Source organism: Hemitrygon akajei, chromosome 29 (assembly GCF_048418815.1).
Source record: "Hemitrygon akajei chromosome 29, sHemAka1.3, whole genome shotgun sequence".
NCBI classification, from domain to species: Eukaryota; Metazoa; Chordata; class Chondrichthyes; order Myliobatiformes; family Dasyatidae; genus Hemitrygon; species Hemitrygon akajei.
Window position 1 is genome coordinate 28,377,571 of NC_133152.1, and position 27,473 is coordinate 28,405,043.

At 47.9% G+C, this 27,473-nt stretch overlaps 1 protein-coding gene across 5 annotated transcripts in view; it reads left to right on the forward strand.

Annotated features, from left to right (window-relative positions):
* Positions 1-27,473, forward strand: part of LOC140718379 (paired box protein Pax-7) — a 145,605-nt gene that overhangs the window by 60,248 nt on the left and 57,884 nt on the right. For all 5 annotated transcript variants that reach the window (XM_073032020.1, XM_073032019.1, XM_073032022.1 and 2 more), the window contains one exon: positions 15,074-15,276. In XM_073032020.1, the coding sequence (XP_072888121.1) occupies positions 15,074-15,276 (203 nt within the window). The remainder of the gene's footprint in view (positions 1-15,073; positions 15,277-27,473) is intronic.

Here is a 27,473-nt window from a genome sequence, read left to right on the forward strand (position 1 = left end):
GACCCCTCCCCTGAAGGTGCTGACTCTCACTGGGTTCAGACCCCTCCCCTGAAGGTGCTGACTCTCCCTGGGGTTCAGACCCCTCCCCTGAAGGTGCTGACTCTCACTGGGGTTCAGACCCCTCCCCTGAAGGTGCTGACCCTCACTGGGTTCAGTCCCCTCCCCTGAAGGTGCTCACCCTCACTGGGGTTCAGACCCCTCCCCTGAAGGTGCTGACTCTCCCTGGGGTTCAGACCCCTCCCCTGAAGGTGCTGACTCTCCCTGGGGTTCAGACCCCTCCCCCGAAGGTGCTGACTCTCCCTGGGGTTCAGACCCCTCCCCTGAAGGTGCTGACTCTCACTGGGTTCAGACCCCTCCCCCGAAGGTGCTGACTCTCCCTGGGGTTCAGTCCCCTCCCCTGAAGGTGCTGACCCTCATTGGGTTCAGACCCCTCCCCTGAAGGTGCTGACCCTCACTGGGTTCAGTCCCCTCCCCTGAAGGTGCTGACTCTCACTGGGGTTCAGTCCCCTCCCCTGAAGGTGCTGACTCTCACTGGGTTCAGACCCCACCCCTGAAGGTGCTGACTCTCACTGGGGTTCAGTCCCCTCCCCTGAAGGTGCTGACCCTCACTGGGTTCAGACCCCTCCCCTGAAGGTGCTGACCCTCACTGGGGTTCAGTCTCCTCCCCTGAAGGTGCTGACTCTCACTGGGGTTCAGTCCCCTCCCCTGAAGGTGCTGACCCTCACTGGGGTTCAGACCCCTCCCCTGAAGGTGCTGACTCTCACTGGGTTCAGACCCCACCCCTGAAGGTGCTGACCCTCACTGGGTTCAGTCCCCTCCCCTGAAGGTGCTGACTCTCCCTGGGGTTCAGACCCCTCCCCTGAAGGTGCTGACCCTCACTGGGGTTCAGTCTCCTCCCCTGAAGGTGCTGACTCTCACTGGGGTTCAGTCTCCTCCCCTGAAGGTGCTGACTCTCACTGGGTTCAGACCCCACCCCTGAAGGTGCTGACTCTCACTGGGTTCAGACCCCTCCCCTGAAGGTGCTGACCCCTCCCCTGAAGGTGCTGACCCTCACTGGGGTTCAGTCTCCTCCCCTGAAGGTGCTGACCCTCACTGGGGTTCAGACCCCTCCCCTGAAGGTGCTGACTCTCCCTGGGGTTTAGACCCCTCCCCTGAAGGTGCTGACCCTCACTGGGTTCAGACCCCTCCCCCAAAGGTGCTGACCCTCACTGGGGTTCAGTCCCCTCCCCTGAAGGTGCTGACTCTCCCTGGGGTTCAGTCCCCTCCCCTGAATGTGCTGACCCTCACTGGGTTCAGACCCCACCCCTGAAGGTGCTGAGCCTCACTGGGTTCAGACCCCTCCCCTGAAGGTGCTGACTCTCCCTGGGGTTCAGACCCCTCCCCTGAAGGTGCTGACTCTCACTGGGTTCAGACCCCTCCCCTGAAGGTGCTGACTCTCACTGGGTTCAGACCCCTCCCCTGAAGGTGCTGACTCTCACTGGGTTCAGACCCCTCCCCCGAAGGTGCTGACCCTCACTGGGGTTCAGACCCCTCCCCTGAAGGTGCTGACCCTCACTGGGGTTCAGACCCCTCCCCTGAAGGTGCTGACTCTCCCTGGGTTCAGACCCCTCCCCTGAAGGTGCTGACTCTCCCTGGGGTTCAGACCCCTCAGCTGAAGGTGCTGACTCTCACTGGGTTCAGACCCCTCCCCCGAAGGTGCTGACCCTCACTGGGGTTCAGACCCCTCCCCTGAAGGTGCTGACTCTCCCTGGGGTTCAGACCCCTCCCCTGAAGGTGCTGACCCTCACTGGGGTTCAGTCCCCTCCCCTGAAGGTGCTGACTCTCCCTGGGGTTCAGACCCCTCCCCTGAAGGTGCTGACTCTCACTGGGTTCAGACCCCTCCCCTGAAGGTGCTGACCCTCACTGGGGTTCAGACCCCTCCCCTGAAGGTGCTGACTCTCACTGGGTTCAGACCCCTCCCCTGAAGGTGCTGACTCTCCCTGGGGTTCAGACCCCTCCCCTGAAGGTGCTGACTCTCACTGGGTTCAGACCCCTCCCCTGAAGGTGCTGACTCTCACTGGGTTCAGTCCCCTCCCCTGAAGGTGCTGACCCTCACTGGGGTTCAGACCCCACCCCTGAAGTTGCTGACTCTCCCTGGGGTTCAGACCCCTCCCCTGAAGATGCTGACCCTCACTGGGTTCAGTCCCCTCCCCTGAAGGTGCTGACCCTCACTGGGTTGCCCTGTCCTCATTGGCAACTGGCAATAGGTAATTCAGGAGCAGATGGAATCACAGCCACCACTGCTCATTGTCCATGGGATGATGCGGTAGGAAGCATTTGATGAGTAATAATTTAGAGTCGGAACCAAGTCTGATGTTACTTACAATTAATTTTGAAAACGATGAAAATGATTCGCCGCAGCCCCCCCCCCCACTTTGTTGTGATACGCTCAGTCGGTGTGGAGCGTGCTTGTTGTGGGACCTTCAGTCTCTCAACTGTGTAGAGGACCGTCCGTGCGCCCACCGAGCCTCAGAGGGAGAGTAAATCACAACTCCTTTGTGCCACAATTCTGCACTAATTAAGAAGTCAGATACCCGGTGAGATCACAGAGCCCGTTGCACTAACCAGCAGCATGGTCCAGTGGCTCAAACATGGACATTAGCTCATGCCACTTACGGGCAGAAAATTTCCCATTTTATGCTTTTCAGTGAGTTTGCCAGAGTCTGTCAGCAGATTCATTTCCACGTGAGATTTTCACACAAACAAAGGCGGTAAACGGTCCTACCCTGAGTGTTGCAAATCAGTAATTTGTTCAGACTTTTACACCAACTTAATGTATCAATGAGGTGAACTGTGGGCTCAGCAGTAGGGACTGACCAGCTGTGGGCCTGCTCACTGTTCCCATTCCTCTTCTGTTGGGGAGAGGAGACAGGAGGCGGTGGTGGGGGGAGGGGGGAGCTTCACTGATGCCTGGCTCCGCTTGCTTGATCTCCTGCTTTTATTTATTCCGAGGTTAACTGAGGCAGAACTTGAACAATTCTTCTTGCTCGCAGCAAAACTTTAGGAGGCTTTCTTTGTAAATCGTGCTTTTCAAACTGTGTATGTAATTTTTAAAGAAGCCTATTTGTTTAAGAGGGGACAGATCAGCAGCACTTAAAAACAAAAGGCAGATTTAGTTCCCTCTGTCCGTCTCAATGGAATACAAGTCTGATAGGGATTGGCATTGCCCAGTCTTCATTCTTCTCTCCCCTGCCCCTACCGTTCTCTACAATGTCCTCCAGCCCATAGCACTCTAAGGCTAATTCCATCTTCTTGCTCATCCCTGACTTTCATCTCTATTATTGGAAGCCAGGCCTTCTGTTTCTTAGGCCTTAAATTTTGAAATTACCTCCCCGAACCTCTCCATCTCTTTATCTCTCTCCACCATTTAAGGCCCTCCTTAAAACCTACTTATTTTGGCTCATAATGATTGAGCTGTGAGCCACATTGGACATTTAAAGCAGCTTGATGGATACCTGGTCTTATGAGAAGCTAGACAGCACCAGGAAGTGATTCAGCCAATAGGGGCATTATAGTCAAGTCTGATCCAGTCCTCACTTATTGTCTCTGAACAAACAAAACAGGTAAGGTCACATTTGGCCATATTTATGCCTTGAATGAGGACAAACTCAACAATGCTCACAGCTGCTCTACTGAAAGTAATTACCTGGGAACTCAAATTGGTGTCTCTGGTCTGCTGCTATAGTTGATAATGTGCAGATCTGTTGTGGGTACTATCGCCAATTGCTATTATTGGCTACTATAGTTATTATTTCTGGTTCATTTTACTTCTTGGAGGTCCTAACGCCTCAAGATTTTGCATCTACGTAGAAGATAGAATATTACAACACAGTACAGGCCCTTTGGCGCATGATATTGTGCTGACCTTTGAACCTGCTCTAAGAGCAACCTAACCCTTCCCTCCTAGACAGCCATCGACATTTTTCTATCATCTTACATATGTCACTTTCTGTTTGATATACCTGGTTGGAGGTTAGAAACAGGAGCTCTTGAACTCCACTGATGTGAAACACATTCATGGTACATTGGATAGGATAACATTGTGATTACGTGTCTGAATCAGTGAACCTGAGCTCCAGGTTATTAACTCAGCAGGTAAGAGTTTAAAGCTGACGGGAGATTTGATAGAGGTGTACAAGATCAGAATTGGTTTAGTTCAGGAAGATAAAGGGGGGTTGTTCCCATTGTCGTACAGTTCAAGGACCAGCTTTGAGATTTTGGTAAATGATATCAGGGTCGTGTGAGGAATTTTTTTTCTCTATTTAGAGGGCAATTGTGAACTGCATTACTTCTGAAAATAAAATCAATGATCTCAGAAGAAAATTGGGTAGATATTTGGGAGGGAATTTTCCAAGCAGGAGACCAGGCACTGACATTAACACTGGAGGTCCAGTGGCTGTCTCCTGCGCAGTGGTATCTCACTGAGAAAGGCATTTCCAGAGCTTGAATTGTATTCAGCAAATGTGGAAACAGCAGAAGTGACCAGGAACATATTAGCTCTTCCTGAAACTGCAGCTGATCTCTGTTAGGGGAATACACTAAGTGCCACATTATAAGGTACAGGAGAGGACCCTGGTATAGTGCTCTGTTGCTGTGGCCTATTCACTTCAAGGTTTGATGTGATGTGTGCTCAGAGATGCTCTTCTGCATACCACTGTTGTAAGGTTGTTTGGGTTACTGTCACCTTCCTGTCAGCTCGAACCAGTCTGGCCATTCTCCTCTGACCTCTCTCACTAACAAGGCATTTTCACCCACAGGAATGCCACTCACTGGAAGTTTTTTATTTTTGCTTTTCGCACCACTCTCTGTAAACTCTGAAGACTGTTATGTATTAAAATCCCAGGAGATACTCGAACCACTCCATCTGGCAACAACGATCATTCATCTGCCAAAGTCAATTCGATCGCATTTCTTCCCCCATTCTGATGTTTAACCTGAGCAACAACTGAACCTCTTGACCATGCCTGCATGCCCTTATGCATTGAGTTGCTGCCACACGATTGGCTGATTAGATTTTTGCATTAATGAGCAGGTGTGGCTAATAAAGTGGCCAGTCAGGGTATATCTGCTGTCCTGGCCCAGTCTGGGCCAGTGTGTGATTCCAATGCCGGATCCATGTGTCTGAGAGTTAACTGTCTTCTGAACTAATCCCGAGGTACGTGGCAGCATTGAAACTGCTCGTGGGCCAGGCATGGCTCACACCAGCTCCTTTCCTGGCCCAACATTCTTGCACAACCAACACAGTCCAGCCAGCAGCTGCCAAGTTATGCGAATGTATTTCAACACAGGGAAAACAGAATAAGAGACCTGGGCAAGAGCGAGTTAATATATTCCCAAAGAAATCAACCTGTCCCCAGCTTCTACAGAATTAGGTTAAGGGGTCTGAGTAGTAACTGCAGAAAGCATGTGGTCCATACCCTTGTCTCACGGGGCTCCTTGTGAACACCCTTGTACCTCAGATCATCATTACAAACACTCTATTTGCCTCCAGCAGGTTAAATTTACACTTTAAGTTGCCTGTCACAACTTTCTCCTGAAAGCTGATTAACCAGTGCCCCAGTCTTCTGGCAGATCTCACATCCCAGCCCAGTGCTAGGCATGGCACCCCCCTTCCCTGGCCAGATACGGCAGATCGTGCTGTCCGGGTCCCTGCAGTTTGACCCGGAGCCGGATTTCCAAGCTGATTGAATTCTTAAACATCGGAGAGCACCTGTTGCAGGCCCTGCTTCAGACTCGGTGTGTTGGCCATTGCTGGTTGTTCAGGCACCGAACCAAATCCGTGCTTGACTAAGCCGTTGTGTCAACGTCTGACATGCCTGTCCTGACAAACGTCTGAATCTGGCCTCCGAGTGGCTCATCTCCATCTAGAGTTAAAGCTTAGAAAGGGTTTTTGTGAAATTGTGGCTGCACTCGACTGTCCTGCAGCTCATTTTCCCTTTCCCTGTCGAAGATTTACACACACAGATTTCGCTGCCCCAGATGAGATCAGCGTGCTTGTAGTTTTGATCTCCATGCTAAATCTTCAAGGATCACTGACAACATTCTCAATGCGTTAGCTATGTCTGGACTGTGAGAGGAATTTAGTGTGGATGGCAGGAGCGCAGCTTAATGTCTACTCAGGAGATAGTGATACTTGGAAGGAAAACACTGGCTGACCTGCAGATGAATGGGAATGCCATCGCCCCAGTGCTGGCACCAGAGGGTAGAGTAACTCAATCTATCCGTAAATCACCACGGGGGCTGTGGGTGCAGACAGTCAAATGTCTGAAAAATAAAAGTTCCAGCACAGCTGAAACATAATTCTTTCCAAGCATGTTTAAGATAAAGGAAAGTCATGTGTGTGTTTTTTTTTGGATTGAAGGATTTTACACCTAGGGATGAACTACTTCTGTTAAATATTAAAGACTGACGTTTACAAGGATCACTCACTGCCACAAGAAAGCAGAATCCATCATCAAAGACACCCCCCTCCCAACCCCATGCCCTCTTCTCACTACTACCATTGGGCAGGAAGTACAGAAGCCCTTGGGTCCCACATCACTAGGTTCAGGAACACTTACTACCCTGCAACCATCAGGCTCCTGAACCGGTGTGGATAAATTCACTTACCACTAATTCTACAACCTGCAGATTCACTTTCAAGGACTCTTGAGTTGGCCAGAGGAGAGATCACATGGAACACAAACCCAACCACAGACTGAGGGTAGGTGGATGGGCAAGACGCACGGAGATATGGGCTGGATGCAGGGAAATGGGGTTTAATGCAGATAGGCATCGCAGTCGGCACAGTTGGGTCAGTTTCCCGGCTGGTTCACTCACCTTACGATGGGCTGAGTTGCCTGATGCTGTACTGTAAACTCCAGTTCAGATTCCCAGCTCCTCTTCCCCAAGTCGGGAGATGAGAGGATGGAATTGAAACTTTAATCCCGTGACCTGCTCAGTGTAAATAATTTGAGCGAATTCTGTAACAAATCTTGGCGGGAATGGTGCTGAGGGAAAGGGAAGGTTTTGAAACAAGACAAAATCTTCAGGTGCTTTGTCCGTAGGGTGGGGAGGTGGGATTGAAATATTCATGTAAAGCACTTTCTGGAGTAGGCTGCAAACTATTAAACCATTAACCCTTAGATTCTTGGCATTTGGGGCAACCTGTCCATGATAGTGAGGAGAGCCAGGTGCTGAGTGGGGAAGGGGAAGTTTCGGAGAAATTAATCCCAACCTGTTTGCACCAACGTCACATCCAAGCCGATTCCACCTCCAGCTCTGGATGCCTGCAGCTGTTTAGTTCTGGTTCCAGAACCTGCCCTGGGCAAGAAATGGTTAAAAGAAAGCCCCAGCCTGACTATCAGTGCAGAAAAATACATTCACAGTGTCAATTTAAACTTTCTCCTTCTCTCTCACCACCACCTCCCTCCCATCCATAAAGAGAATCAATGGTGAGGCTAGAAGTGTGAAAAGGGCCTTGTAGCCAGTCATAATGACAGCCCGTCTTAGCCACTAGGCCTGAAGAGCAGGTATCTTTGTTATGCCTAAAACAGCTCGAGACCCTGTGATCCCACCCCCTGCTGCTTAATGTTTTAATATTCAGGGAGCACCTTCCTTCACAGCACTGCACATCGAGTAAATATGTCAGCGTTTATAGATATCACATTGGACTGCACGGGTTTGTCAGTGCTGTATTCACTCACTAATGGACCCCTAAGGTGCAGGCCGCAGAGCGCTGAAAGGGTCCCTGGGCCTCTGTTTTGTCCTAGGTGAGACAAAAAAATCAGAGTGCACACAGCACACATGACAAGAGCTATTAAAAGCCAAATAGTGCCAGGTTTTTGTGTGCTAAAAGGGAGGAGGCCCAACTGCTCAGTTGAAGGCCGTGATTCCCCATCCTTCAAAAGGAACCATTATCAACGAAAAAATAAAAGACGGGAGCGTTTTCATTCACTTGGGCTCAAAAAATAAATAATTTATACTGTTTCAGAAACTTAAAATGTATGTCAGCTTGTGAAGCAATTTTACTGCCCAAAGTGAGGCCCTTGAACTCTACTTATTTCTGAAAGTGTGTATGGGCTAAAACACAAAAATTCATAAAATAAGACACTTTTATCTCTCCTTGTTTTGCTTGGTCAGGGAAACAATAAAACAGTGAACTGAACGTTCTGTGTCAGTCCACGCATCTCCTTTTGACACTATCTCATTCTCTATATTTTTGTCTTTCCCGCACTGTTTATCACTTATTCAATCCTTCTCTGACTTTCTGTGCTACTGTTGTCTGGCTTGTCCCACTCTTATCTGCCTTGCACTGTCTATGCCTCTCTCTGGTAATAATAATCCGTTTCTCTTTCTGTCTCTTATTCCTTGTCTCTCAGACTCTGTACCTGCTATCCCTTCTGTCACCATCACCCTCTTCCTTTCCACTCCTGTTGACCTCTCTATCTTCCTCCGTCTGTTAGCACCCCTCTCCTCCAGCCCACTCACGCGGGCTCCTGAGCCTGGTGGCAGCCATGCCCCACCCCAGTGAATGCAGAATAAAAGCCTATAATAGACTTCACAGATGTGGAAAGAGTCTAGCTGAGACCCCATCAGAGCTGGGCCTGCCGCAAGGTCAGATGTAGCAAAGAGAAAGCATTTGAACATGTGAAAGGAAGGCGCTGTAGCCACTGGCATCTGTTGCTGCACAGACCGTGGTGTGGGTAACAGGATCAAATTTACTCTGCCCTGACTTAGCTCTTTTTCATTTGCGTGTTTGATTTTTTTTTATTCTCAAGATTTGTCCACTGCATCACCAGGGTAAAGGGAAATTCTTCGTGAGGGAACTCTGCTCTCCAGTGCAGACGGTCAATATAACTGGGCCTCATCCACGTCAGTCTCATCTCCGTACATTGAGAGTGGACAGAGTGACATTGAGCGGGAACCTGACTGATGTTTCTCTGAACTCAACTCACCAGCCCGAAGCACCCCAACCAATGAACAGGACTCACAGTCTGTGTGGGATTCCCTGTTTGGGGTAACTCACTCATAATGCTGGGGGAGCTCACCAGGTCAGGCAGCATCTTTGGAGAGCCAATGCTCCCCGGCTGAAATCCTTTATCAGTGAACCCTCCTTCTGGGGCTGGCTTTCCACTCTCAACTACCTATCAGGTGAACTTTTACTTAAAGTGGGGGGGGGGGGGTATGAGGAACCGTGGAGGTCAGTGGTGTAACAATTTACAATAATAGTAGATATGGACCCTCCCAGCGCACCTTGTGCCTGGGGACGCTGATGCCCATCTATATTGACCCCAATTGTCCGCATTTGGCCAGTATCCCTCAACACCGTTCATATCCAAATACATCCCCAAGCACCTTTAGAACATAGTGAGTATTTCTGACCCCGCCATTTCCTCTAGTCACTGAGTCCAGACCTTCACCACCCCCCCCTCCCCTTTGCGGGAAGCTTAGCCCTCGGATCCTCTTGCCTTTGGTGGGGGCTGCTCTCCCAGCCTCCTCTTGAGGCTCTTTCCTACTACTGTGGTGCAAACCATTTCTCCTGAATATTAAGTTTCTTACTGTCACTCCCCACCTCATCCCTCCCTCCCGTAATCTCAAGGCCCTATCACCTTTGTCCATACCGCGAAGTACAACCGCCCATTCTTTGCCTCCCTTTTATATAACACGATCATGGGGTTCAGATCTATTAGGCTGACGGTCAGGGAGACTCCTTGCCTCCTGTTTTGGTCTATTTCCACACCTGACGCTGGAATACTCACTTCCCTCTGCTCCCAATATTCCAAAGAACAATGGCGACTCGACTTTCGGAGAAGTTGGGGGTGGGGGGGTGGTGGCTCTGAATTTGGTCCCCCGGTGCGCTCTCCCAGACTGAGCCCTCGGCCGGGGAAATGTGAGCCACTCTCTCGGGAGCTTGGGTCCTCGAGATGCGCCAGGCCAGATGAAGGGCAGAGCTGATCTCAGTCATCCCGAGAAAACAAGCCCCAGCACAGCGATGCTGCTATAAGGGGCTGACGCGCAATTTGATTTCATTAATGCATCCTCATGCCTTCAACCAGCCGCGTCTCCCTCTCCAAAGTAAAACACCATCTCCTAGTCCCGAGGAGGCCCTGAGTGGATTTTAATGACAAGTTCCACCTAATCCCTTAACACCTTGTTTAATTAAACCACGGCAGACTGCTGATTCGCTCCGTACCTTGGTCCCATTTCCCAAGCACCGCCGCCCCCACACCTCCCTCCCCCTCCCACCTCAATCTACCGAGAGATGTGTTTCTCCGTAATCCTAACTGCACAAAACTCCTAGCGCGAAGACGCTCCTCGAATGACTCTAGGGCTTGTTTGGATTTATTATTGGAGAATGTGCCCTGGCTGTTTGACTTCTACTCTCTAATTTACACATTAGTTCACGGTAGACAGCATCACAAAGCTGCAATTTTTCCACCCTCGCAGTCCGCACAAATGGCCACATCACACCTGCAAACATTGTTTACCGTATCCCGCCACTATCAAATTGAATTTGAAGGACGGTTACATTTTAAACCCCTGAAAGGCCTTTACTTATATATTTCGAAGTAATCCTTCGGATTCCGCCTCCTCTATTTTTTTCCCCCCACATAGCTTTCTCTGGCGAGGAGCGGGGAGATCTGGCTATCAATTGCCCCAGATGTTTGCGGAGGACTGTCAAACAGGCAGGGGGTTGGGTTCAGCCACTGTAGGAAACGCCGGACAATTTAGTCTGGTCGCAGCGCCAGGTTACACTGGGCCAGAGCCCCTGAAATTACATCCGGTGGCGGCCGTCAACACACAATTTGGGGTCGGGAGACTGTTTGAAACTCCTGATGGAGGGTGTTACGTGAGAAGGTGCTGGTTCTGACTCTGTGTGTGTGTGTGTGTGTGTGTGTGTGTGTGTGTGTGTGTGTGTGTGTGTGTGTGTGTGTGTGTGTGTGTGTGTGTGTGTGTGTGTGTGTGTGTGTGTGTGTGAGTGAGTGAGTGAGTGAGCGAACCGGTGTATGTATAGGGTGGACGTGGAGTAATGTTTCTCTGTGTTAGCGTGTATGTATATTGAATATGTGTGTGAACGCTGGTATGTACTTGTGGGGCTCTGTGTATGTCTGTGCCTTTTCGGTGGGTGCGTATGTGTGGGATTGGGGTGCTGAAGACATTTTGAAGGCTGGGATATGAGGGGGTTGTTGTGCCTGCGAGCTCCCTCTGCAGCCCTTCGGCCGCCGGGATCTGTGCTCCGCTGCCGGCTGTTCAAACGGCGGAGGAACCGCGCCCACACTTGTACGCCGACCCGGCCGGCACACTGCACACCAGGAATGCACAATTTTCCTTTTCTCGAGGCGAGACCGGCCCCTGTCTCTTAATTTGCGTGTTTCATAAACACGAGGTTTTACAGATGCTGGAAATCCACTGAAGGATCTTGGTCGGAAACGTTGAATCTTTATTCTTTATTCCTCTCCATAGATGCTGCCTGACCTGCTGAGTTCATCCAGCATTTTGTGTCTGTTACTTGCGTGTTTCATTGGGTCAACTCAATAGGAGTTAAGTCAACCATTTTGGTTCGGGACAGGAGTCACGGATGGACTTTAACCAGGGGAGCAAGTTACCTTCCTATAAGACGTTATTGGACACTTTTGCTTTACAACAATCCATGACATGTTTTGGTCACTTCTACTGAAACATTCCCAGCCGGCTGCGCTAAACCGGCCAGAAAGCCGGTGGGGACGCATTACCCAACGGGTTAATCGCCTGGTTTGGAATAATATCCTCGAACTTCCTACTTCCAGTCCTTTTACACTGAATTCAAAATCTAGCGTAAGACTCACTAAGCGAATATTCTTACCTGGCGTGGCTTAGATATGTTTCTGGTAGGAACAAGGAACGCTGGCAGTCCCAACATCCTAAAGGTGAATTGCAACAAACTGCCATAAGTCCAGAGCACCACTTCCTGATTCATCCAAAAAGGTTTCGCATTTTTCAGTGTTGGAATATAGCGGAGTAAATAGGCGAGGAGACGAAATATTAATGAGCAGCAAAGTTAAAGGTGCATAAAATCGGGGTTCTTACATTGTGGTTAAGTTGAGAGGTGTGCAAGCCAAGGGCGCGTTGAAGCAGAACGTTAGTAAGCTGTATCGGGGTATTCATTATACTGAGAGTTGAACTACAGCAAAGCGTAACGTTCAGCGTAACGCTATTACAGCGCCAGTGATTCGGGTTCAATTCCCGCCGCTGTCTGTAAGGAGTTTTCGGGTAGATGGGGCTCGTCAGCCGTAGGTGGCAGCTCATCTAGGAGAAGGAAACCTCTGATCTCAAACCTCTCCTGCCTTGCACTCATGGGAAAGGTTTCGGGAGTAAACCCCATTGGGAAAACATCCGGACCTAAGGCATTCCTCCGTTGATTTCAACGCTGACTGGTACCAAACTGTATCGGTCTCTGCCGTCCTTCCCTTTGGGTTCATCAGATGCGTGGGGAGGGGGGGGGGGGCGCTTGCTACATGGGCACCAGCTTGCTCTCCGTATCGTACTGCCCTGGCTCGTGTATCTAGACAGACAGGACGCACATCCCGACTGACGGAGACCCTCACCTCAGCTGTAAGGAGTTTAAAGGTTCTTCCCTCGACCGCGTGGGTTTCCTCCCATACGAAATACGAGGGTGATTGATAAGTTCGTGGCCTAAGGTTGAAGAAGATGAGTTATACAGCTCTCGTTACATGCACGTGCAGTTCAACTCTTTGAGTGATGATGCAGAAAGTTTGAAGTTAATAACTCATCAGTGAATAACTCATCGGGGTGATTGATAAGTTCGTGGCCTAAGGTAGAAGGAGATCGTTATTAACCAAACTTTCTGCATCATCACTCAAAGTTGACCTGCGTGTGCATGTAACGAGAGCTGTATAACTCATCTCCTTCTACCTTAGGCCACAAACTTATCAATCACCCCTGCTGTGGACACTTTCTGGAGATCCAAGATCTGTATGCTCCACGACCACTGGGCTAAGTGTGCAAATGCAGGAGGGGACTACGTTGAAAAATAAATTCGCTAGGTTTTCTAAAATTGGCTCCGTCTAACCTTAGGCCACGAACTTATCAATCACCCCGGTATTAACGCGTAGTAGTTAGGGGTGCATTAACTCAATGTTTTCACACTGTGGGCGAGGCGATTTGACTAAGATGTACGGGTTAGGAGGTGAATTGGCCACATGGGTGCATTGGGCGGTGCGCGCTCATTGGGCTGGAGGGGCCTGTTACCGTGTTGTATCTGCAATAATAAGAACATAATGTTCTGAAAAAGGTCCGCGGATCGGAAACGTTGATCATTTCTCTTTCCACAGATGCTGCCTGGCCTGCTGGCCTTTCCTTCTAACATTTTCAGTTTTTGTTTCCGATCTCTAGCACCTGTAGTTTTTTTAAATCAATTACGCGTTGCGTGGTTATATCAGGTTGCATAGGTGCCGGGTGTGTTATATCAGGATGTTGCAGAGAAGGGTGTATTGAATCAGAGAGTTACAAAGACGGGAAAGTTTGACGTGCAGTCAGTTGTTAATTAGATTATCTCTGTCAGTTGAGGAGCCCCCGAGATAGGGAGGAGGAAATCAGGCGGTGATACTGCTGTTGCTCATTAACCTGGGGGTATCCTTGTGTGTGTTGGATGTGGACAGGATCGGGCGCAGCTGTATTCTCCAACATAGCACCGACACTGAGAGCCGGCAGATGGTCGACCAACTAGGAGGCGCGCAGTAACCAAGCGAAGGTCTCGCCCGGGTTGGGGAGGTATCCGGTGGCCAGCGAGAAAGAACCGTTTGGTGCGTTTGCTACTCCACGCACCCGGTGTCATCGGAGATCTCCGCGGTGACAGGTCTTTTCTCATCCTGGTATGTGATGACCTCAGCCCATTTATTGCCCATGGCAACCGCCGTGGGAGGCTGGTGGCGAGGCTTTTCGTCGAGCCACTTTGGGAAGTATACACTCGTTGGCTATCCATTAACAGGCACAGTAGTTGTAGTTGCAATTCATACGAAACTACACCTCACGGAGATCGGACTCCCATAGCTGCCCTCCAGCGACTCACCTAGACCTGATGGCGAGGCTCAGCAATATTGGCATGTTAGGACTAATCTGAAGAGCTCGACAGCTGCCTCCCTGTAACCAGTCCGTGCCTGGATTAAATATCCTTCACCCTTCGAGAAAGCACGGATCTGACATTAACACTCCAGGGGCTTGCCGAATGATCAAACTTGTAGAATTCTAACAGGTAAATACGTCTCAATCCCTACAGGGGACGTATCCTTCATGATGAGAAACCGTGGTCACCATGGAGTCAGTCGCAACTGAAAAAGGTTTGGGTTTCGCAGGGGAAAGATGGCTCACCGGCCTAGGATTGCTGCTGGGATAGGGTCTGTGTGCATACGAGGAAAGGGCAGAATCAGGGTCAATTCTGGCGCCTTCTGCAGTCGAGCCTTTCTATCCCACGCCAATCCCTTTGCGGTAAACCATTCACACTGGATCCTTCTCACAACCGACTATGAGGGCGCATGCGCACTCGTGCATTGCTCATGGGCCATTTTGCCTGGATCATTGGAAGTGGCTAGGAGCCCGAATTCAGGATTTTGGGTTTGTCGTTGCTTCGTCCATGAGGAAAGAAACTGAGACGTCAATCAGAGGTTTTTTTTTAAATCAGAAATGTTGCTGTGATGATAATAGTCTACATGACAGAGACTGACACTGTGGGAGTGGGATGGGTGAGGAATTAAATTAATCTGGGGAAGAGGCACAAACAAGACCGGGCAAACCAACACAGGTTCGTGGCAGTGAGCTCCTAACTCACTCTCAAAGGCTGCTCAGGGAGACGGCGTCCCGAAGCAGCCACGATTGAACTTGGTGAGCAGGTTCTGTCCGGTCTCCGGCTGGAGGTCCATCGAGGTCGGGATGCGCCCCTCCCAGATTGATTTTACTTTTGAACATTGCGGTGCCTTTGACCGGTGGGGTGGGGGGAGCTCGTGCTATTCTTCTCTTCCCGCAGATTAGTGATTTATTGAATGTTGCTCCTCTACAGGTAATCGTTTGGATGATGGGACCTCGGACGTGGAATCCGAGCCGGACCTGCCTCTGAAGCGGAAGCAGCGCCGTAGTCGCACCACGTTCACCGCTGAGCAGCTGGAGGAGTTGGAAAAAGCTTTCGAAAGGACCCACTACCCAGACATCTACACTCGAGAGGAGCTGGCCCAGAGGACTAAGCTCACGGAGGCACGGGTCCAGGTGAGTTACACTGGCTTTCCTCTGGTTACAGAAACTTTGGCGCCGAAAGAGACCATTTGGCCCATCGGGTGAGTGCCTCTCACCACCGCGCCCTTTCATCACGTCATCCTTCTAGTCTCATCTCAGTTGGAGGACCTGTGCTACCTCAAAGCCTCCAATACAAGGGTGGCATAGCAGGCAACAGGAGAGCCAGGACTTGATGTTCACTATTCTGCACCATACACAAGGTAGATAGTATGACTGAACTGGACACTCTCAGTGTTAGCATGTTCAGCTCTTATTATGTCAGTAGTATCCATAATTGCCTTCACTGCCATCTTTCTTTGATCTCTACTGCCCACAGGTTTGGAGAACCCAACCACCCCCTCGCCACGTGTTTTCCTCTAGCTGCACTTTGCGGACTTGATCCTCCCCTGACCCCGAAGTCATTAAGTCATTATCAGTCCCACCAGCAAGCCCATTTTGACAATACAGATGGAAACATCTGCACTGGCCACGACAGAACTGAAATAGTTTGGTCCATCCAGTCCAGCCCAGGCAATCTCACTGTCCTACCCTCTTCCATTCTGTCATTCATTTCCTAAGAAAACATAAATCAGCAATCAATCTGCCACAGTGAATTCCAGATACCAACTGCTCACTCTGGAGCAAATCCTTACCGTATTCGTCACTTTCATCCCACCTGCCCCTGGCTTTTGACCAATTTCTCTCCATTCTGCCTAGACCCATCATAGTCTGGACATCTCTATCAAGTTTCCTTTCAGTCTTTATTTCAAGGGGGAAAAACAATTTACAAGGCTATTTACATAACTAAAGTTCTTCAACTTTGAAACCATTTCGGTAAATCTTTCTCTGAGGTCTCAAGTCTTTCCTGGTCTGTTTAGAATTAGGCAATGCCCTAATCAAGGGCAAACAAATGTTGTATGGGTGGAGCAATTCCTTGCTTCATCCTTCTGTGCTAACATCAATGCTTGATTTAGCTTTTTACTCATTTTCTCAATCAGCCCTACCACTGTCAACAACTTTTCTGATCAGTTGATTCCTGTTCCCTTTTAGAAATGTGCTCCCCCCCAGTTTACTTTGCCTCTTATTTTTGCTACCAAAATTAAACACTTCCTAATTTTCTGTGTTAGATTTCCTTTTTTTTGCTTATCCACATATTTCACCAACCAGCCTTTCTCATCGTGTAGTCTATGTTGGTTTACTTTTAGTACATTGCATGTGTTTCAGTTTGTTTGCAAGTACTGTGCCACCCAATATGCAACATATAAGAAATATTCCTACAGTCACATGAACTGCTCATATTCCTTTATAGTGAACCTCATTTGTTCAACCATGACTTTCTGAAAAAGCACTTGAACATTTAAAAGTCTTCCCCTTCTTCAAACCCCTTTCTTCTTCTATGGACCAAGGAAACATAATGAGAATAAGTGTCAAAGGGTTGGTGTCTTTGAAATCCCAGATGAAATGACATTGTAAGGAAAACATTTAGACCAGTATTCTTGTATATGAATTGGAAATAAATGAGAAGGAGTTGGCTGCATTGGAAACTTGTGTGGTTGGACTGAATGAGAAAGGTTTTGATTCATTTGATTTCCTGTAGAGTGGGACTAATGAGGTGTTTGTTCCATTAGGATTAGCCTTAATTAAGGTTGTCTCTTTACAACTCCAGCTTTACAAATCAGCTCTGCCCCTGCTTCAGCTCACTGGCTGAAACTTGTCTCTACTAACTCTAGACTGTCCATTATAATAAATTTCAATCTGTTCTACCCCCTGTGAGCTTTGAAGTCCTTGAAATTCTGTTGCCAGTGTTCTTCTCATTTGGTATCCATCTCCTCTTGGTTTACTGAGGTTTTATTCATTCTTACCTTCCAATCCCTCAAGATTTTGCTGCTACTTGGTCCCCATTACAAATTCCTCAACTCCATCAATTTTCACTTCTCCATTTTTAATCTTTCCATCATCTTCAAATGAATAGAGGTTGAGAGAGCTAAGGCTTTTCTCTTTGGAGTGAAGGAGAGTGAAAAGTGACTTAATAGAGGTGTACAGAATGATAAAAGGCATACATCAAGTGATTATCCAGAGATATTTTCCCAAGGAAGGAATGGCTAATACCAAGGTGCATAATTTTATGGCGATTGGAGGAAAGTATGAAGGTTGAACAAGTTAGGTCTTTATTCTTTGGAGCATAGAAGATTGAGGGGGGACTTGATAGAGGTATTTAAAATTATGAGGGGGATAGATAGAGTTGACATGGATAGGCTTTTTTCCATTGAGAGCAGGGGAGATTCAAACAAGTGGACATGAGTTGAGAGTTAAGGGGAAAAAGTTTAGGGGTAACACGAAGGGGAACTTCTTTACTCAGAGAGTGGTAGCTGTGTGGAACGAGCTTCCAATAGAAGTGGTAGAGGCAGGTTCGATTTTGTCATTTAAAAAAAATTGGATAGGTATATGGACAGGAAAGGAATGGAGGGTTATGGGCTGAGTGCAGGTAGGTGGGACTAGGTGAGAGTAAGCGTTCAGCATGGACTAGAAGGGCCGAGATGGCCTGTTTCCGTGCTGTAATTGTTATATGGTTATATGTTATATGGGAGGAATGTCAGGGGAAAGTTATTTACACAGAGTGTGATGGGTGCTTGGAACGCCCTGCCAGGTGTTATGGTAGAGGCAGGTACATTAGTGACATTTTAGAAACTGTTAGATAGGCACATGAATGATCAAAAAATAGAGGGTTATGTAAGAGGGAAAGGTTAGATTGGAGTAGGAGCAACAGTGTAGACTGAAGAGCTGTAATGCTCTATGAACTAACCTTGAGCATACCTATCAAAGCCCAAAACATTGGTGTTTCCACCTCAAAAATCTTTGTCATTCCAATTCTGCTATATATAAGATGCTTCTTAAAACCTGACTCTTTGCTTGAATTTTTGGTCATCTGCCGTGTTTTCAATTGATGTTAACTTTGTCAACACACCTGCAGATTAGATTATCTTTGCTCTGTTAAACAGACCATATGAACGAAAGTTGCTGCATTTCTTCACAGTAGGAGTGCATGCAAGGGATGAAATATTTTTATTTGGTAGAGGACCTCGGATTCCTTGCTATGGAAATGTGAGGCAGGATGAAAACATTATGAAATTGTGAAGGGAGCAAATATATTTCAATCCTTTCGGATTCTGCATAATGGAAGCAAATGGGTATGGGCATAAATCCACTGGGATTCCATGTCGATGATGATTTTTGAATTCTGTGTAATGGAATGAACACAATTGATTTTAAAACTAATTGGAATTCTGTATAAGGAGAATGAATTGAAAAGTATGTTGCATCATTGGGAATTGCACAATAGGAGTGAATGGGAAGGGTTTAAGCTTATTCTAATTCTGTACAAGGGGAAGACGTGAAAAGGGACTTGGTCCATTGGAAATCTAATATCTGGGCAGCTGCAATAATGTTGTTGCCTGCATCCAGTGAATCAGCACCATCAAAGTGTGAGAGCAGAGGTTGGACAAGATGTTTGTTTAGTTTCATTATTACAATGAGGCTCCAGGGAATGGTTTGCTCTGACAAATCTCGGCCAGATTGATAGCGAGGCCACAACCCCTTTTTTTACCCAGGTTGCAGTTAGTATCGCACTCCTCATTTCACTGGACCTTTGCACTGATAAGCATTTGCCAAAGCTCCCCCTTCCCCCATATTTGTCCCGAAGGCACTGCAGAATCTTCACCTTGAGTTGGCATTGGATTCATAGTGAATGGGTCATAGTGAACGGTAGTGCAGTGGTTAGCACAACTCTTTACAGTAATAGTGCACCGATTTAATTCCCGCCCGCCACCTGTAAGGTGTCTGTATGTTCTCCCTGCCTCCAGGTGCTCCAGTTTCCTCCCACAGTCCAAAGATATACCAGTTGGTAGGTTAATTGGTCATTGTAAATTGTCCCGTGATTAGGCTAGGGTTAAACCAGGGATTGTTTGGTGGCTCAGCTCAAAGGGCCAGAAGGGCATATTCCACAGTGTATCCCAATAAAAATAAAAAATAAAATAAAATTTGAAAGGAACATTGGGAGTGGCTTAAAACAAACTGTGTGTCTGTTATAAGGGTTACAGATTTTGAAGAACGTGACCATACAATGCCACTGCTCAAAAGTATTTTGGCTTGTCTAAACGTCAAACATACTGCCTTCTAGGGAGAACCAGAGAATATCGGTAGTGGAGAAGGCCACAGCCTGGCCTATCCTGTGCTCATAGACAGGTGGATCACTGGTAGAAATCACAAGAAAGAAGCCTAGCTGATTTCTCTGCCTCCCTTCCCCATTTGTCGCCATACCACTGTAGACCCAGGTCTTCCTGGAACAAACCATGGTCTGTTCTGGACTATGGGACTCAGTTCCTTGGTGGACAAATCTGTACAAAACAGTGGGTGTCCCTCTTGATGACGTCTTGCTGTGTCTCATTGGTATGTCCTTCCACATCTACACGTGCATAGATCCTCAGTTCAACATTAACGATATTCAGAGTTATGTAAACAACAACTACGAGATGAAGCTCCAATGCTGTTTAAGGATCTCACTGGGAAGCATGAAGTAGACCTCATTGCATTAAGTCCTCATTTCCTGGGGTGGGATCTCCCAGTCAGATTGGGGTCAGCCAACTCATCCCAGTATCTGACTGGGACATGTTGGCAATGGAGGCATTATAGGACTTCGGTTCTCCGCAGGAAAACCGGAAAATGTAAGATTGTTCTCTTCTGAGCAGAGACTCAAAGGGAGGTTTGATGATGGTGGTGTTCAAAACCCTGGATCTGTTTGCCAGAATAAGGTTGCAATTTTTTTCAGTGACGGAAGAGTTGCTAATCAGAGAATGTAGATGAAAGGAGAGTGAATCAGCCACACAACAAGTTGTTGTAGTCTGTAAAGTTGTGAGAAAGAGGGTCAGAGAGTGTGGGCAGCGGATTCAATAGATACTTTCATAAATCTCTTGGATAAATATTTGAATTAAAAACAAAAACACGGCATTTCAGAGAAAGTGTAGAGGTTGAGACTAATTGGATATCCCTGCCGCAGGCCAGTTGCACATTGGGCTGAATGGTTTCCTACTATTCTCCTTCATTCTATGCTTCTGGGCAGGATATAGAAATATGCCTTTTATCGTTGGAGCCTCTTCCCAATCCTGTCATACTTGTTATTAATTTATTGGGGTAACATCTTGTTTTTTTTTTAATATGTAAAAACAGAAAATTAGTTTTTGTCCTGTGAGTTTGGTGTGCCACTGCACTCTCTGCTTTAATACTGGGCTGTTCTGACTGAATTGGATAGATGAAGCAAAGGGAATCTCACTAGCACTTTGAGCATGTTGGAACCCTTGCTATTTAATTGCAAGGATCAGATGTGTTAAGCACAAACTGGAACAGGAAAATGAAAGTGTTTACCAGTTGGTGACAGTGCCTGGCCCAGGCTGAATTAATGAGCCACCACTGTTGACTTAATAAGTTCTCATTGAAAACTATTGAATATTGAAAGGCCCAGATAGAGTGGACATGGAAAGGATGTTTCCTATGGTGGGGGAGTTTAGGACCAGTGGGCAGAGCCTCAAAATACAAGGGGGTGGTGAATTTATGGAATTCATTGCCACAGATGGCTGTGGAGGTCAAGTCATTGGGTGTATTTAAAGAGGAGGTTGATAGGTTCTTAATTAATAAGGTGTAAAAGGTTATGGGGCGATAGGGTCGAGGGGATAATAAATCAGCCATGATGGAATGCAGGAGCAGACTCAATGGGCCGAAAGGCCTAATTCTGCTCCTATGTATTTTGGTCTTATTGTGAAGGTTCACAATGAAGCTTAATGAAATGACCAGATATCAAAGGTCCAGGGTTCAATGCAAACTGCAAGTTCTGAGGATATGTCTGTGACTGCTGCTGAAGATTGGAAAGGTTTGAGCAGCAGATCTGAAGCTGTGTAAAATCCCACAGACCGCAATGTGATAAATGGTGCTAAGCTTGGATGTGGTCAGAACGCTGGGGGGAAGAAAAAAACACATGCTCTCTTCAAATTAGTATTGCAGAATGCTTTACGTCCAGCTGGGAGGGCTGCCAGGGCCTCAATTTGTCATCTCCTCTGAAAGATAGCGCCTCCCACTGTGCAGTGCTCCCTGGGTACTGGGTCAGACCACATGTTGGGCTCAGGTCCTTGGGTGGAACTTGAAAACAAAACCTGACTCAGAGGATGAAGAGTTATGTACTGAGCCATGGCTGACACACACGTTCTGAAACCTTTATGCCCGAAGGATCCAAGCTGATTGCTAAACGGCGCAGAGTAAATCACACTAAACCTCTTCTTCTGCACACCCTTTAGCCCAGCACCATTCCCTATACTAACCCTCAGGGTTGGCCCATCATGGATTAATCACAGCCTCTGGGGTCTTCACGCCTCTGAAGAAAGGTATCAGTCACAGGTATGACTGAATGAGTTTCCACGAGCAAGGAGAGGCTCCTACCACATCTTAAATCCTCAATTTCCTGTTCAACCCTCTCGGCTCATACCTCCTAGGTTGTGGGGGCAGGGAGCGAGTTGGGCTTGGCACAGCGCAGGCATTTCAGTGATTAATGTTTGCAGTTTTTCAGAAAGCCCCAGAGAGGCTGAGAGATCGACAATGAAATGTAGAAAATGTTTGAGGGATCGGTGGGCTTGAAAGTGGTGGGAAGAGGCAGACTCTGGCAGTGAGAAATCCTTTTGGAATGCGCGCTGACAACAGCTGTACCTTTATTTCTTTTCTCTACAAACGAGCTTTAGTGTTTTTTTTCCATCCCTCACTCATTTGGAAAGAAAATAAATGTAAACTGCCTTTCAGCTACTTTGAAGCCAATTAGGTTAATAGAATCTTAACACTTAGAAGGAGTCCATTCTGGCCACCGTCCCCATGCTAGCTCAGTGAAGCACTTGTCCAATTGGTCCTCCTCTCTCGACAGGGATTGTTGGGGTTATGCAATCTGCTTCACTGCCCCCGACAGCTCTGTTGATGACTCCTTCTACGCTGCCAATGGGTGGCGTAGGTTTGGATTGGATTGGATTTGTCTTGCTTTTACTGGGTAGGATGTACTGGGTAAATGCCAATACTGCAGCAGTCTGGCAGGACGTGCGTTTGTCTGGAGCATAGAGCTTCAACAACGCGGTTGGATTTTCTTAAAGTAAACACACACACACACACACACACACACACACACACACACAATGCAAGATCCTCAATGACTCCATGGTAGTGCATGGATTGCAATGGATTGGCTGCAATGATGGGAACCAGGAGGTGACCGGGATGTATCATCCACCAGTGCTAATGGCTGCAACCTCTTCACACTTACCACTTGTACATTGCCTGGGTCCCGCAGCATTGAGAATGGAGGTGTTACGTCGCCTCCTTTTCAAGGTGCCCACGCCCAAGCAAACGTAATTGACGTCACGTCTTTGATCACCCTTATTTATAGATTGCTCGTTTCACTTCTTACTGGATTCACCAAGTTGCGTTTTCCTCCAAACAGCTGTCAGGAAGCTCTGCCACGTGAAACAGGCTGACTGCTCTCGATCCCTTTTGCTTCATAGACCCTTGGTCAGAATTTATTATTGGAGCACTGGTAGCCGTATCCATTCCCAAACTCAGCAGCATTCAAATGAGGAAAGGGGCAAGAACTGTTGTACTCCAGGTTGACCATTTCATCATCTCAGGGACAAACAAATTCTCCTCCTCATTGACAAGCTGCTGACACCAACGGCAGATCCCAGACTGCCTACATCCTCAAAGCACTTCACTGGTCAGAAAACACTTGGAGATAATACAGTCATAGAAGGTGCTGAAGAAATAGTAAGACTTTTGTTCGATTTGTCTCCTTTTAAAAATTAATGCTTCCCCCCCCCCCCCCTTTCTCTGAGCTCAAAGTCTGGTCCAACCTTCCAGGCTGTATCAGGTTGGATGAGGTTTTTTGGCCTTTGACTCACTGCAAAAGTTTCAGAGAAACTGGAATTGTCATCATTGAATCTTTGTTCAGATGAACGGTCATGATACTCACTAATTTCATTTATGAGTAAATGGATTTATTTAAACAGCAGAGTCCATTGACAGGAACATTTCTCTAAGTCACAAGACAGGCGCACAGTCGAGAATCTGTGACAGCAACCCTGCTCCCCATCTCTCCCCCCTCCCTGTGTGTGAGGAGCACTGCTATCATTAACACTGGCCCCCGGCAATGTGAGAGAAACCAGAACAAGACCAACTCTCTGAGTGAAAAACCTTCCTGTAATATCCCCCTTGAACTTTCCACCCCTTACCTTAAAGCCATGTCCTCTTGTACTGAGCAGTGGTGCCCTGGGGAAGAGGCGCTGGCTGTCCACTCTATCTATTCCTCTTAATATCTTGTATACCTCTATCATGTCTCCTCTCATCCTCATTCTCTGCAGAGAGTAAAGCACTAGCTCCCTTAATCTCTGATCATAATGCATAATCTCTAAACCAGGCAGCATCCTGGTAAATCTCCTCTGTACCCTTTCCAATGCTTCCACATCCTTCCTATAGTGAGGCGACCAGAACTGGACACAGTACTCCAAGTGCGGCCTAACCAAAGTTTTATAGAGCTGCATCATTACCCCGTGACACTTAAACTCTATCCCTCGACTTATGAAAGCTAACACTCCATAAGCTTTCTTAACTACCCAATCTACCTGTGAGGCAACTTTCAGGAATCTGTGGTCATATACCCCCAGATCCATCTGCTCCTCCACACTTCCAAGTATCCTGCCATTTACTTTGTACTCTGCCTTGGAGTTTGTCCTTCCAAAGTGTACCACCTCACACTTCTCCGGGTTGAACTCCATCTGCCACTTCTCAGCCCACTTCTGCATCCTATCAATGTCTCTCTGCAATCTTCGACAACCCTCAACACTATCTACAACACCACCAACCTTTGTGTCGTCTGCAAACTTGCCAACCCACCCTTCTACCCCCACATCCAGGTCGTTAATAAAAATTATGAAAAGTAGAGGTCCCAGAACCAATCCTTGTGGGACACCATTAGTCACAACCCTCCAATCCGAATGTACTCCCTGCACCAAGACCCTCTGCTTTCTGCAGGCAAGCCAATTCTGAATCCACCTGGCCAAACTTCCCTGGATACACTTTGTTATACACCATTCCACGGTGTACCTCAATAAATAATTAAATGGTGAGCTACCCATTATACACTGGAAATGCTGCCCATCATACTTTATTTAAGATCCCACTGCAAGAAACCACCCAAAGGTTTTGGGCTCATTTTACTGACCCCTTTATAAAGCCAGTGCGCGTTATCACGTTGTCATGTCCTCCCCACTGGCGACTTTCTCCCTTCTTCCCTCTTCTACCCTCCTCCCCCTCTACCTTTTCTTCCTCTTCTCGTTTGTGTCCTGTGACCACCTCCTCTCCTCTGTTTCCCACCCTCTCCCCTCTCTGTCCGACCTGTCATGCCATCACAGCCTCCTCATTTACACCCTCTTCTTTCTCCTTCCTCATCTCCTCGCCTATTCCCCTTTCTGTCCCAAATCCTCACCAATCATCTTCCTCTTTCTCCCCTTTGTTCTTCCCCCTCCGATCAACCTGAAGCTGCTTTCCTGGAACCCCACTCTTCCTCCTCCCTCCCCTCCCACACTCTTCCCAGCTCTCCCACCCATAAGTCAAAGGAGCAGAATTAGGCCATTTGGCCTATTCAGTATGCCATTCCATCATGGCTAATTTAGTTTCCCTCTCAACCCCATCCTCCTACTTTCCCCCTTGTAGCCTTTCATGCTCTTACTAATCAAGAACTCATCAACCTCCACTTCAAATATACCCAATGACTTGGAGTCCACAGCTGTCTGTGGCAATGAATTCCACAGATTCCTCACCCTCTAGCTAAAGAAATTCCTTCTCACCTCTGTTATAAAGTGATGTCCTTGTATTCTGAGGCTGTGCCCTCTGGTCATCGGCTCGCCCACTATATGAATCACCCTCCTCAGGCCCACTCTATCTAGGCCTTTTAATATTTGATAGGTTTCATTGAGATCCTTTCCTCATTCTTCTAAGCTCCAGTGAGTACAGGCCCAGAGCCATCAAAAGCTCCTCATACATTAACCCTGTCATTCCTGGGATCTTTCTCTGGAATCTTTTCAGGATCCTCTCCACACCAGCACATTCTTTCTTAGATACAGGGTCCGAAATGGCTCGCAATGTGATCTGCCCCCTGCCTTAAAAAGCCTTGACATTACATCAGCACAGGAGATTCTGCAGATGCTGGAAGTGCCAGCGTAGCACACACAAAGTGCTGGAGGAACACAGCAGGTTAGGCAGCATCAAAGGACGAGAATAAACTGTTTATTCCTTTCCTTAGATGTGCTTGACTCGCTGAGTTCCTCCAGCGTTTTGTTTGTGTTACTCAGCTTTACATCCCTGCCTTTCTATCCTAATCCTCTTGAAATGAGCGTTAATTGCATCTGCCTTCCTGACTGTCGACTCAACTCTTCCTGGCACCCCGGTCTTCCCCCCCCTCCCCCCTCACACTGTTCCTAGATCTCGGTGCCTTTCTAAGAGGGTAATGGGGGGTGCGTATTAATCATTCAGGCTGCCTATATGTCCAGTTAATTAAGCAAATGCCTCATTTTCCCGGGGTAAATATCTTCTGCACAGTGGTGCAAGGTGCCGAGGAAGTGACTTCCTTCTAGAGAGCACCTTGGTGATGCTGTCTTCTGGAATATTCTGTGAGAAGCGGTGCTGGGGGGGAGGCAGCGACGGGTGAGGTTCCTGAGACGGGCACTTCGCCCGATCCCTGCCTGCGTCAGCTCCTGTGTGCTTTGCTGTGCTCTGTTACCCACGGCACCTGGAGGGTAATCCATCTTCATAAAATGACCAGGCTGCAATGGAAGGAGCCTCTCCCCTGTGCGATCACTTTACCCGCTTGTCTGACAAATTGTAGGCGCTGATCCTTATCATCAGCTCCCGGTGTAATCAATCCCAGACCCTGCAGACTGACACAGTCCAACACTCATCCAGACACTCTCCTGCCTTCAGCTCCCACTTGTTCTCACCCCCATTCATTTTCCTCTTCTAATTTTCCTTCTGCCATCTTCTGTCCCTCCCTCGACCTCAGTTTGCCTGTTTTGGTTAGATACGGACCCCCCCCCCCACCCCCCAGCCATCATTGGTCCTGCAATACAACCGTCCGGTCAGGCAGACCCTGCACCCAAACCATCCCCTCCCGGCCTTTCCCCGATCCCACTCTGACATTCACAAAGCCCCGTCCTCAATCCTACAACCGTCCCATGATGAAGCGTTCCACATCACTGGAAGCTTTCACTTACTTCTGCACAGTTTGAAGAGTGCAGAGCAGCAAACGTGCGGGCTGTTCCTACTTTTGGGCACTGGACCCCCTTGGCATTTGAGCAATGCTACCCTTCGCTGAGCGCAGTCCCATCCTGGAGGGGTTAGGGCACGCTCCCAGTTTGTCAGTGGGACTCATTTCCCCGCCGGAAGCACACTCTTCCACTGGACATCTGAGCTTTCTTACTCAACGCCAGAGCCAATCTGAACCATTGACTTCAATCAGACTTTGGGGCTGATTCAAGAGCCCAGCTTTCTCCTGCAGTCTGTCTCAAGGATTCCACTTTGCTATCAACAAATGCTTCTGTTCTGTGAGATATGACGTTGTGGCTCTTTACGGAGTCCCCAGAAACCCCTACACAATCCTCGCTGGGAGACCCAAGTCACGTTGAGGTTAATGTCACTCGCAAAAGTGCATGTGTGCACAAGTGCAGTGAATATCTTGCAGCTGCATCACAGGCATGCAGCGTGACATAAGCAGCATTGAGAAGGGAAACTTAAACTGTCCACAGTTTTTATGAGAAAGAGCAAAATTAGAGCAAAAAAAAAGAACAAAGTTCATTTTGGTTCTCAGTGACCCTGGGGCAATGGATGCAGAAAGACATCACTGGAGAAGGGTTTGAAGAACGGAAACTCTGGGAAGTTGGAAGAACCCAAAGAAATCAAATACTTACATTTCAATAGTACCTTCCCTGGTCTTGTGTATAATCACACTTGGATGAAATATTATAGTCAAATTGTACACAGCAAGCTTCCATAAGCTGGATTGAGACATCGATTTGATAATCTATTTTTTGATGTTTATTGTAGATTGAACATTGGCCATAATT